The sequence below is a fragment of the Eurosta solidaginis genome, chromosome 5, assembly GCF_040869045.1.
Source record: "Eurosta solidaginis isolate ZX-2024a chromosome 5, ASM4086904v1, whole genome shotgun sequence".
NCBI lineage: Eukaryota > Metazoa > Arthropoda > Insecta > Diptera > Tephritidae > Eurosta > Eurosta solidaginis.
The window spans coordinates 202,730,245-202,743,613 of NC_090323.1; the positions used below are offsets into that span (position 1 = coordinate 202,730,245).

The following is a 13,369-nucleotide window of genomic DNA, read 5'->3' on the forward strand; positions in this document are numbered from 1 at the left end:
AGTATTTCAATCGAAACCGCAGTTTGGAAGCAGATGAGGGGAAACCTCCACTGAGTTGGGAGAGGCAGAAAAACTTTGTCCACTTTGGAAACGACCAATGAATGATGATTCACTTTGAAAATAAAATTAACAGGTAAATTGTTTCCAAATAACTGACCTACTACCTCTTATACTTAGACACTACCTGTCTATTTGTAGTTATTATCTGTATGAAAGCCAATTTATTATTATCTGTTTATAAATACTACGTAACAATCAGTTCAAAAAGCTTTATATTGTCTGGGGAAAGGAAATGCGGGATGCTATTTTATTATTGAAAAAATAAAAACTTTCAATGAGTTTAGTTAAAGTTTTTAATAAATCACTTATGCCCAATATATCGGAAACTCAAAGCGAACCTAATGAAGTGGCTATGTTATTTTAAGTATTATTTACGCAGAGATGAAGTGTCGTGATAAGTGCTGTTCCACAAAATAAATAAATACACTAACAACACAAGTGCTCAGAACAATTTTTGATCAACAAATAAAGCACAAAAATTAACTTGGAAAAGAATGAATAATTATGCTTAGCGGGCATATGTAAAAATAAAACAACAAGTTTCACTAACCAAATTAAATGTTACTAAAAAAATGTATGTGTGTCAAAAAAGCTCATTTTAAATCAAACAGTGGGTGTGCAAAGACTCCTCCAACAACAAGCTGACACATTTATAATACCTTTGATACTAAAAAGAAAACAAAAAACAAATTTGGCCGGGCGGCATAGCAAGTGGACGAATGTAACAAAAAGCAAACGTTAAACAAGCAAACAAACAATTACAAAATTATGCCTTTGCATAAAAATAATAAAGCAAAAAAAAACATTATTGGACTTTTATTCGTTTGCGAGTTCAACCCTTTCGTGTCGTACTCTAATTTACTCCCAGTCACTCTCTTGTTTTATATTTTTGCAACTCTCCTTTCTCCATACATTTTTGTAGTTTCTCAATGCATATGAGGCTTACAGTAGCAAAGAAAAATATATCTATAAACATTATTTTTAGGCTTTTTATTATTGGAAAAAACAAAATTTTCTTTAATAATTTGGTGACAATAGCTAATCAAAGGTTAAATAAATCCAGCGAAGAATCAATCTTGCCAATAAATGCTACCTTGGACTAGGTAGGCAATTGAAGTCACTTATCGTACCCGTCCTGCTATATAGGGCAGAAGCATGGACCATGACAAGAGCAGATGAAGCGGCTTTGGAAGTGTTCGAGAGAAAAGTTCGTTGAAAGATTTCAGGACCTCTACGCTTTGGCGATGGCGAGTACCGAAGAAGATTTAATGATGAGCTGTACGAGCTATACGCAGACATCAACATAGTCCAGCGAATTAAACCGCAGCGGCTGCGCTGACTAGGTCATGTTATGCGAATGAAAGATGATGCTCCGGACAAGAAAGTGTTTCTATCGGAACCCGCCTATGGAAGCAGAGGTAGAGGCCGGCCCCCACTCCGTTGGAAGGACCAGGTGGAAAACGATTTAAACTCCCTTGGTGTGACCAATTGGCACCGGTTGGTAGAGCGATGGAGCGACTGGCGCGCCTTGTTGGACGGCCATAACCGTTTAGACGGTTAAGCGCCAATTAAGTAAGTAAATAAGGTAGTCTAAGTTCGGATGAAACCGAACATTACATACCCATCTGTACACTTCAAATGCTGTTGTTGTTTTGAATAATGCATATACATATGGTTCTATTCTGAACTAATTTTCGTTTAAAAGAAGCATAAAGGATACAGAGGCTAACACCAATGACCTTGAGCGAGTAATAATGCTGTTTTCCGTCTGGTATGGGGATTTCCCTACTTTTTATTTTAAAATAAACATATAACAGAACAATCAAAATACTATTAGTACGACCCTATTTTTGCCTACGACCCTTTTTAAAGTCATTTATATAAAAATGGGCATGGCGCTTAACCAATCTTATCCATTTTTCTAGAAATATTTCCTGCTATAAGGAAAATATGAGTACCCAATTTTGTTACGAGATGTAAAGTTTACTTCGAGTTATGGCTCCCGAAACATTGAAAATTGCTTATACGAAAAAGGGGCGGTGCCACACCCACTTTCAAACAATTTTAGTGTTTTCCAATTTAATGTTATATTTCAATTGAGAAAGTAAAATTCTATTGATACGAAGCTCTTTTTCGTCAAGATATAGATTATTATTTTCGTCTACTACCCTTTTAAAAATCTTTTATATAAAAGCGGGCGTGGTATCTAACCGATCTCGTCAATTTTTTCTAGAAATATTTCCTGCTATAGGGAAAATTCGTGTACCCAATTTTATTACGATCCGTTCATTTTTCTTCGAGTTATGTCTCCCGAAAAAAATTGCTTAGTCATAAAAGGGGCGGTGCCACGCCCATTTTTTTAAATTTGTAATCTTTCCTATTTATTGTTATAAATACACTTAGAAAATTAAACACCATTGATACAAAGCTTTTTTTCAAAGATATAGCTTATTTATTCGTCCACGAACCTTTTAAAAATCTTTTATATAAAAGTGGGCGTGGTCCTTAACCGATTTCGTTAATTTTCCTTCAAAGCATTCCTTAGAGTAAAGGCAACCTCTCTGCCGAATGTTGTTACGATAGGTTTAACGATTTTTGATTTATGATTAATAATATTTGGATTTCATCACAAGTGGGTGGTGCCACGCCCATTTTAAAAAATGTTTTCAAATTTTTCTTAAGAGTCTCAATATCAGTCCACACGTCAAACTTCAACATTCTAGGTGTGTTATTTACTAAATAAACATGTTTTTTGTGTTTTCCAAAATGTTATATATATAAAAAGTGGGCGTGGTTATCATCCGATTTCGCTCATTTTCAATACCTGAAGTAAATGAGCGATATGTATGTACATCAATGCATAAATATAAATGTACTTCCGAACTTAAATAACTCTAGCGAATGTCATGTGTGTATATTAGGGTGGGTCGATTTGTATGGACGAAAGTTAACCGATATAGCGCCATCGTTTTTTCTATAGGATTTGGGCTTAGGAAAAAAAAGTTCCACTACGCATACCCAAAAAAAGATAATTTCGAGCCAGCGAAACTTCATTTCTTTTGACTTTTTTCGACTATGAGGAACAACCCGATTTGTTGATTTTACTAACGTTTTTCCTTTCGGTGTCCCGTAGTTCTGTCAGAGTTAGAATTACGCTTTATAATTATTATAACATATTCCTGGACTTGGTCTCATTATTCCTTATTCCTTTTGAAATTTCATAAATTTCGCTATCGGTACTGCATTTTGACGAGATACCAAATGGAAAGCGAACAAAGAAACAAAAAAAATTATAAATCTTCTTCTTAATATATAAAAAACACGTGTCACAACATTTTCGGCCGCGATGGACTCCTAAACTACTGAAGCGATTTTGAATTTGTTTTGCACCACGTGTGTAGTTTGATCAAACTGAGACATAGGATAGGTTATATCTCAGTTTATAGTCGCAATATTATTTTATTGCACATTTTTATTTGTTTATATGTAATAATAAGGGGGCCCGCGATTTAGAGGTACTATGACATTTTTTTTAATTCAGGAGAGTCTTTAGTTGTGTAGAGGGTAATTTTCTACTCCTCGGTGACTAGGGTCTCGAGATATAGGCCAAAACGTCGGCCAGTGAATGCCTAGACAGTGTTTATACAATATGGATATCAAATCAAAACTGTTGATGAGTGCTTTAGTACAGAGTAATATGTTATCCAGAGCCGGACAGGGACTGGAGTTAGGACTAGGACTGGGACTGAGACTCGGAGTGGGATTGGGACTCGGACTGGAATAAAATACATACCACCCTCTGGGACAGGCAATAAGGGATGCAGAAGAATGATAAGAAATGGAGAGAAGAGAAAAGAGAGAAGGAGAAGGAGATTGAGAAAGAGGTATAATGAGACGAAGATGGAGAGCGAAAAATTCGGAGGGAGGAGTGAATAAAAGGGGGGGGGGGGGGCAGAGTTAGACGGAAAAAGCTTAATAAAATGTATGCATATAGGCCAAATTCAGGGCAGGACAACGTTTTCCGGGTCTTCTAGTATATCCATAGAAAATTTGATGACTGAACCAATGAACCACTTCGAAAAAGGGTGGAATTTTTGCTTGGGATCAAGTATTTGTGGACGATTACGATACGATAATAAACCAGAGAAGCGTTTTTGGATTTGAAGTAATTACCAGACAGACAACAAAGAAATGACGGCTCTCATGAATTTTAAAGTAGTAGGTGGGCACAATTTGTGTTACTATTTTGCTACTTTCAAACTAAAACCCGAACTCGATATCTGCACATTGGGAATGGAGACATGGAAAAAAGAGAAGAGAAAACAGAGGAAGTGGGAAAGAAAAGTAGAATAATTCGGAAGTATAAAGATACCAAGAGGTAGAAGGAGAGTGAGAGTAAAAGTAAGAACAAGGGTAATGGTTTGAAACTAAGTAGTGAAAAGAAGTTAACTGAAAGAATAAGGATAAGATTATGAGTAGAAGTGAGAGTTAGACTTGGATAAGAGCAAGAGCGGAAGTGTTTTATTTTTATATATTTTACAAGCTTAAAGCGCTTCTGACACGTTTTACAATTTTCTTAAGAAGCCATTTTCATAGCTTCCTATTTTTTTTATTTTCTACATTTATATTAAGTCGCTTTCATGTTTGCCCCTCATTTCCATACGAATTTTTGAGGCACGGAAAAGTATTTTTCGGTAACTTCCAGTTAAGCTAGACACTTGATGCTTAGAACATAGTTCAGATCAGGGAGACAATACTATGCAAGTGAAAAAAATCCGCTGGGTGGCGCACAGATCGAGATATGCAGAAAATTTATTTTAAAATGGAAATTTTGCGATCCACTTTTAACTAACTTCTCGGTGATCCAGAGACTTGAAACTTAGCACATAGTTTGCAAGTCGATGGCACTACAATTCGTGCAAAACAAAATTCCGCCAGGTGGCAGACGAATCGAGATAAACGAAAATTCCTGAAAATCCCTGAAAAAACGACGATTTTTAAGTAACTTCTCGGTGAGCTAGAGACTTGAGAGGCCTGGTGACAATACAACTTATAGAAAACAAAGTTCCGCTAGGTGGCGCGCTAGTCAAGATAAAAAACGGGGGAAATCTTACCATCGATTTTCGAGTAACTTCCCGATGAGCTAGAGACATGAAACTTGGGGCGTAAGTCAGAACCCGGTGACTATGCAACATTTTATCAAAAAAAAATGCCGCTAGGTTGCGCGTGGACCGAGATATTGAGAAAACTAGTTTTAAATTGGGAATCCCGCAATCGATTTTTAACTAACTTCCTGGATATCTAGAGACTTGAAACCTGAAATATAATTTAAGACTCCGTGACAGTGCAATGTTTGACTAGAAAATTTGAGCTACGTAACGTACAAGTCGAACAATTAGAAGGTTGGGCTATACCTTTATGGCTAGCCTCCTGAGTGTTGCAGGCGTTGTAGAATTCCACCTCGTCGAAGGCCCAACTCAATGCACGTCCTTGCATACTTTTAGGCGTACGCGACTTTCACCACGATTCTTTTAGACTTTCAGGCGCATGCGAATTTCACCACGATGTTCAGCAGTGCAAATTAAGTAGCTGGCAAATGAGGTGGAATTCTGTTGTTTTCGCCAGTGTTGTCAGCGAAAATTTCACTAATTCTCTTAAATGTTGCTATTTTGAACAAATAAATAAAGATAAGAATTTTCACTTAGGAATTACTTAAATTACTAATCAAAGACGCTATTGCCTCTCCACCTTTATAGTTTTAAATACCAAATTTCTTTTACAAGAGCAATTGTTAAAGTTTTTTAGTCAAAATTCAACAAGACTATGTATGTATTAAAGGAAAAATTGCCTTCTATTTTTTGGTGCATTTATATAAAGGTAGTCCTTAAAATTTTTTTATCATCTTTTTATTTTTAATTTTATTTTCTTAATGGACAAAAAAATAGATAAGATATTTATAGAACTCAATTTTGTTAAGATTTGTCGATAGTAATGAAAATTGTTATTCTTTACTTCAGCTGACAACTGCTAAAATTCATCCAAAAATATCGTAAAAGGCGTCAAAAGCCGCGCTTTGGACCAGGACGCGGAAACCGAAAGCGGAAATTAAACATTTTATTTCCGTCAGAAAATATTTTCGAAACAACCGAAAAATTATCCGGACTTATATCCGCAGCTTCAGGATAATGTGCCAGATCGTCCATCAGCTCATTGGCCAGAAGTTCCGTGGACTAAAACTTTCCCATTTCCTCTCAGAAAAAGAAAAACAACGCTCCCACAAAAGGAAATGTGACCGCAGGCGCTTTTTCCATGCACCTTACTTTATATTTCAGCAAAGGATTAATATAGTATTTTTTATGCTACTGAAAAAATCAATGCTGCAAATGAGTCAAGAAGCAACACTTAAATTCACCATGGTGAGTCAAATATGACTCCATTTTGTAATATTGGCTTCACATGTCTGGTTTATTGCATCATGCATCATGAATAAAATGTGTTGGCGTAGTTTTCGAAAATCGTAGTAAATGTGAAGTTCCGATACCTATTTAATGGTCGTTGTGGCATTGCGCTACTCTCAATTGGCCCAATGAAACCACGCCAATTCTGTTCACGCGATCGATTTACATATATATATAATAACTTTTTTTTGTCGAGTCTTTGATGGGTAGCGGTTGGTCAAGCGTCGAGATCTGAAACTGCTTAGCTACAGAAAAGATATCATTAGCCGTAATGCTTAAAGAGAACAGAAGCAAGTGTATTATACATTAATTACTAAGAGAGATGAGAACAGAAAAAAGGGAGTTCCGGCTAGCGAATGTGTTTGGGTGAGAGTTATAATCTTGGCATAAACACCGAAAAGGTTCATTTAGTTCGAAATTCGTTATACATTGTTTCAGCAGAAGAGGTTTGAAGTGGCTCGAAGGCCAAGAGTGAACACAAAATCTCACTTCGTTTAGAAGGAATGGGCTTGAAATTGATCCATTTAAAAGTTTTGTCATAAATATTACACCAAGCATTTCGCTTCGACTAGCAAGAGTTGGAAGATTGACAAGCTTTAATCGATCAGTACAAGGTGGAAGATTATATAGAATCCCATTGAAAATTTCTTGAAGCATTTAGTAAAAATTGTTTTCGTATTGACTCGATACTGTCTGCATGGACTTGATAATGCGGATTCCAGATTACTGAGCCATATTCTTATATTGGCCTAACTAATGTTGTAAAAAGTGCTTTAGTTACATAAGGGTCATTCAATTCTTTGACCATTGTTTATCAAATGCAAAAACACCTTTGCCTTTATTCACTGTAGCATCAATGTGACGGTTGAAACTAAGTTTGGAACCCATCATGACTCCGAAATCAACAAAAATATTTATAATTTCTAGACTATACTTGTTAATTGTATATGAAGCAGGTTGCGAAATTCTACGAGAAAAAACATGACTTTACATTTTTTAAGCTTGAGCGGTATATAATTTACATTGCACCAGGTAACCAAGTGCTTTAAATCCCTTTGAAGCAATGAATGTTCCTCAACAGACGCGTATTATTTGAAAAGTCCAATATAGTCAGGGTGCTGGTGCGGAAACGGTTGGGTTCCGGATGCTATTTGATTATTGAAAAAATAAAGGCTTTCAATAAGTTTAGTTAAAGTTTTTTAATATATCGCTTACGTAATATAATATATAATGCCCAATATATCAATATCCACCCAAAATGGGTTAAACTAACATGTCGGAAACTCAAAGTGAACCTAGCGAAGTGGCTATGTTATTTTAAGTATTATTTACGCAGAGATGAAGTGTCGTGATAAGTGCTGTTCCACAAAATAAATAAATACACTAACAACACAAGTGCTAAGAACAATTTTTGATCAACAAATAAAGCACAAAAAATAACTTGGAAAAGAATGAATAATTATGCTTAGCGGGCATATGTAAAAATAAAACAACAAGTTTCACTAACTGAAATAAAGTATTAAAAAAAATGTATGTGTGTCAAAAAAGCTCATTTTAAATCAAAGAGTGGGTGTGCAAAGACTCCTCCAACAACAAGCTGACACATTTATAATATCGTTGATACTAAAACAAAACAAAAAAACAAATTTGGCCGGGCGGCACAGCAAGTGGACGAATGTAATGAAACGCAAACGTTAAACAAGCAAACAAACAATTACAAAATTATGCCTTTGCATCAAAATAATAAAACAAAAAAACATTATTGGACTTTTATTCGTTTGCGAGTTCGACTCTTTCGTGTCGTACTCTAATTTACTACCAGTCGAACTCTCTTGTTTTATATTTTTGCAACTCTCCTTTCTCCATACATTTTTGTAGTTTCTCAATGCATATGAGGCTTACAGTAGCAAAAAAAATATATCTATCAATATTATTTTTAAGCTTTTTATAATTAGAAAAAACAAAATTTTCTTGTATAATTTGGTGACAATAACTGTTGAGAAGGGGCGAGAGGAAGGGATTAGTGAGAGATAGAAAATGATTGAATGTATTTTAAAACAAGTAAGGAAGTCTAAGTTCGGGTGAAACCGAACATTACATACCCAGCTGTACACTTTAAATGTTGTTGTTGCTTGTTTTGAATGCTTAAAAGTGCGCAATAATGCATATAGTACATATGGTTATATTCTGAACTAATTTTCGTTTAAAAGAAGCAAAAAGGATACAGAGGCTAACACCAATGACCTTTAGCGGGTAATACTGCAGTTTTCCTTCAGGTATGGGGATTTCCCTACTTTTTATTTTAAAATAAAGATATAACAGAACAATAAAAATACGATTGGTACAAAACTATTTTTCGCTAAGATTTAAGTTATTATTTTTGCCTACGACCCTTTTTAAAGTCATTTATATAAAAGTGGGCGTGGCCCTTAACCAATGTTATCCTTTTTTACTAGAAATATTTCCTGCTATAGGAAAAATTTTATTACGATCCGTTAATTTTTCTTCGAGTTATGGCTCCCTAAATATTGAAAATTGCTTAGACAAAAAAGGGGCGGTGCCACACCCACTTTCAACAATTTTAGTGTTTTTCAATTTAATGTTATATTTCAATTTAGAAAGTAAAATTCTATTGATACAAAGCTCTTTTTCGCTAAGATATAGATTATTATTTTCGTTAAGATCCTTTTAAAAATCTTGTATATAAAAGTGGACATGGTATTTAACCGATCTCGTCCATTTTTTTAGAAATATTTCCTGCTATAGGAAAATCTTGTGTACCCAATTTTATTACGATCCGTTAATTTTTCTTCGAGTTATGGCTACCGAAACATAAAAAATTGCTTAGTCATAAAAGGGGCGGTGCCACGCCCATTTTTTTAAATTTGAAATTTTTCCCATTTATTGTTATAAGTCCACTTAGAAAATGAAACACCATTGATATACTCATTAACACCTTTCATTTGATACTCATATCGTACAAACAAATTCTAGAGTCACCCCTGATCCATCTTTATGGCGATATCTCGAAACGGCGTCCATCTATAGAACTTAGGCCCACACCCTTAGATTCAAGGGGCTGTGTAGCGCAACCCTTCAGGTTGCCAGCGCAATATATAGCTTCTCCAAACCCAATTGTCAACCTGACCTATCCGCGGCGAATCCTGTTTCACTAACAGACGAGGCTCTGGCGACCCCAAGCTCCTCATGGAACTTGGGGGTGGGGAGGGAGGGAATGGCCTGAAGGTTTAATCTGGCCACATAAATCGTTCCCGAGATGGTCGGGCTAGCACCTTAATGGTGCTATGGTACCGGAGCGTACCGGATCTATATCCGACCATCACATCGATAACACTCCCCAAAGCCTTCGAGGAGCAACCTTATCGCTACAACAACAATAACAACAACAAACAGACGCAATGCATTTATTGGTAAAAGTGTTACTTTTATTTAAATAATTATGCTCATTTTAGAAAGCAATCAAGTTTTTTGTTTTGGATGTAGAACGAAGGTAAATATATTAAAGCTTAACTGCAAAGAAGAAATATTCCAATCGATCCATCCGTTTTGAGTTTATTGCTGTGTAAACAAAAATTTTATGATTTTTTACTAATTTTTGGCAAGTCGTCAGGCCCCAATAATATATACCTTCAAATTATGTTGAAAATGTTCATGTCACGTAACTACGCTTTGAAATGCAATAAAACGTGTTAAAATTGGAGCATTCTGAATGAAGTGATGTGCGTACAGTGACATTAAGCGACTTCATTTTATAAGATTTATAGATATAGATTTATACTCGGTGCCCGATAAATATACTTTTTTAAGCCACTGTAAAATTTAGTGCAACGCTAGGGAGGCTTGCTTTTATGTTATCCCTCGCCACTACTAAGATTACATACCCTTCTAATTATCCAGCTCATGAACTGTCACAATTGGCAAGACGCTACGGTATCGAAATATTTTTGCATGCTCACCAATTATATGCCTATATTCATACATATACATACATACATATGTATACGTCTAGTATATTAATAACATTTTAATTTTATTTTATACATATATGTATCTGATCTCCTCCATCTGATCACCTCTCAACAGCTGCCAAAATAACGTTAGCCCTTTCGATGTCTACACATAAGCTTTTTCAATTGTTACCTCATGTTTTTATATTCGTTGATTTTATTGGGCGGTTAAAAGAGTGCCGAAAGTCGTCAACCTGCTGCCGCCTTCAATTTAAGTAAGTAAATAAAGTGGGTGAAGTAAAACATCATAAAAATGCAGCAACAAATAGCAAAGTTTGAGACTAGCAGCTGTTAGCGGTGCTTTGCCCGCACGAAAATGTGATTTGGAGTAGAGTAGAATAGGAAGTAGCAAAGTTGTTAAAAATTGGATCAGAAATGTATAGCACAAGCGCAACTTCCGCACCTTGGAGCATAAAAAGAAATCGTTTCTGGCCTTTTACCCTTACTTACCATTAAATATGGCCCGCTCGGTGTGAGACGCAATCCACGACACAAATGACTGCTTAACTCCATACGTCGTATTAACATACGGAAACTTGTTACGCATACGCCCGGCGCCATATTTTGCGTACAAACACAAAATTAATTCTCTAATAACTACACAAGTAACAGCAACACACCCGCTTACACCCACGCCCCCTTTTTTATGATTTTTTTATTTTTCGGTTTTTTTTTATCTTTTTCGTCTTTTTCCTGGCAGCACTACTAGACGCGCCGTCTACATTCAACGAATGCAAAAACAAATAAACGTTAACTTCACTTCACGATTTTCCATATGACGACGATGTTAAACGATTTCTAATTGAGTAAGGTTCGGTTTTAACTAATTTTTTCTTTTTTAAACAAATTTACAAGAACTACACACAAACAGGAAAAATTTTGCACTTCTTTCAAGTAAATTCTTTGTTGCAACAAATATAGGAATATAACTTTCCTAGCCCAACAATTTTTAGCTGCTGCGCTTATTCGCACAATTTGCCCACTTTGCTTCTTTTTACTTTACTTTAGCCACGCACAAACACATTTCACATACGCATAGACACACACTTTCTAAATATATTATTTATGTACGCTTTTATGTAGCAGCAGCACTAAAATAACAAATTCAAACACCGGGGAGCTCAAATGGCACTGGCACTGACACTGGTTTGAGCTCACATTTGATAATTTGCTTGCTTTTTAGCTCGTCTGCGTTTTTTTTTTGTTGCACTTCACGTTTTACTATCTAAAATGCCGCGGCTTTGTTCAGTTTCTGCTTCACGACCTTACTTGAAGTAAGTGTCACCAACACACTCACTAGAACGTTGGCGAACAACTGAAAGTTCTCTTTTGCTTGAAATTTATCATGAACTGCTTTCACTAACGTCATTTGTTTGTATGCGGTGTTGTCAGAGAGCTTTTGGGAGCTTTTTTGTTTGTGGGTTGGTTGGCTGTCAAGATGTTTGGACCAGGGATGATAAGTTTTTTTTTTTTCATTTTGTACCAAACGAGGAAAAAAATCTACCAAATGAGCCAAAAATGTACCAAAAGCCTTCGGAAGTGAATTTGCTTCTTTATCCAAAAACTGTTTTCAGTCAGGAAACTTTCTAACACAAATTAAAATACTACTTTTTTTCGAAAAGTTGTTTGACAGAATAATATCCACATTAACACCGCAGTAAACTAAATCTGGGGTTAAGTGATTTTCGTCTGAATCAATACTTAACATCCAAATTGGACTGGAGGCTAAATAATTTTTTTTTATAAAATTTTTAATTTGGTAATGAGTAAATGTATGTGAATATCTTCAGACTGCATTTCTATATTCACATTATTTATTTCATTTAAAATATAAGAAAGAAATGTAAAATATACTTTATAAATAGGACTTTGAAAAATTTCAAATATTTTTGGACGAGCTATAGCAATTGTGTGCTAATGTAAGGATTTACCCGGAAATGTTGTTTTCTTTCCTGTTATTGTTGTTCTTCCTTGGGTTCTTGTTGGTTTTATTTTTTATTTTTTAATTTACTTATCCGGAACTTCTGAACACATAGCCACTTCCAAATAATTTTCTGAGCAAAAAATCGATGTCCAAGGACTATTTGTTGCAATTTCCATAAATTTCAGAGAGAGAGAGACGGAGATGGGCGGACCTGCCCATCCAAAAAAAAATGAAATCCCTGATCGAAATCCCAATAACTCTAAAATGATGAATCAGATTAATGTCAGATTTGAGCTCAGAATAATGGACGCTACAGCATCTTTGCGAAAATCTAAAATCTAAAAGATAGAAAATAATTAGTTAGGTCCTAGATACTAGTCATCACACTCCACATCAATCTAGGGCGTTGATCAGACAATTACATAAATAAAAGAGTTGGACGCGTCAAATTTCTATTGATAGTCATAAGTAAGACCAACTGAACCTTAATCAGGTTATGCTACGCCTCATATTTTTAGAAGTTTCACGCTTTTATTTAATTGTCTGATCAACGCCCTAGAATTATTTTCTATCTTTTAGTATTATTACTACTTAATGTAAGTATTGTTTTCAATAAAACCGTTTAACTTAAAAAAATTTTTTTTAAATTATTTTATTAGGACTGAAGAACCATATCCATGCCGGTGCTATCATCCGTTTGCGTATAGTCGCTGATAAACGAGATGTTACAGGAACATGCCTTGATGCCAATTGTGACGATTCGCTCGTTTACAGTGTCAACGTAATCTCTTGCCGGCGAAGTCTTTTTCATATTGTTTGGCATTTCCCAACAAACACTGAAAACAAAAATCTCAATTGTTTGAGAAAAACATTGATTCTCAGTTTGATATTCAGTATTA

At 35.3% G+C, this 13,369-nt stretch overlaps 1 protein-coding gene across 3 annotated transcripts in view; it reads right to left on the reverse strand.

Moving 5' to 3' along the window:
* Positions 1–11,877, reverse strand: part of MCU (mitochondrial calcium uniporter) — a 472,202-nt gene extending 460,325 nt beyond the window's left edge. Inside the window, exon 1 of one of the 3 annotated variants that reach the window (XM_067787519.1) lies at positions 10,997–11,876. In XM_067787519.1, the coding sequence (XP_067643620.1) occupies positions 10,997–11,107 (111 nt within the window). In that variant the 5' untranslated portion in view covers positions 11,108–11,876. Of the gene's footprint in view, positions 1–10,996 lie in introns of all 3 variants that reach the window. The other 2 variants (XM_067787518.1, XM_067787520.1) reach the window with 2 other exon arrangements.
* Positions 11,878–13,369: the final 1,492 nt, after the last annotated feature.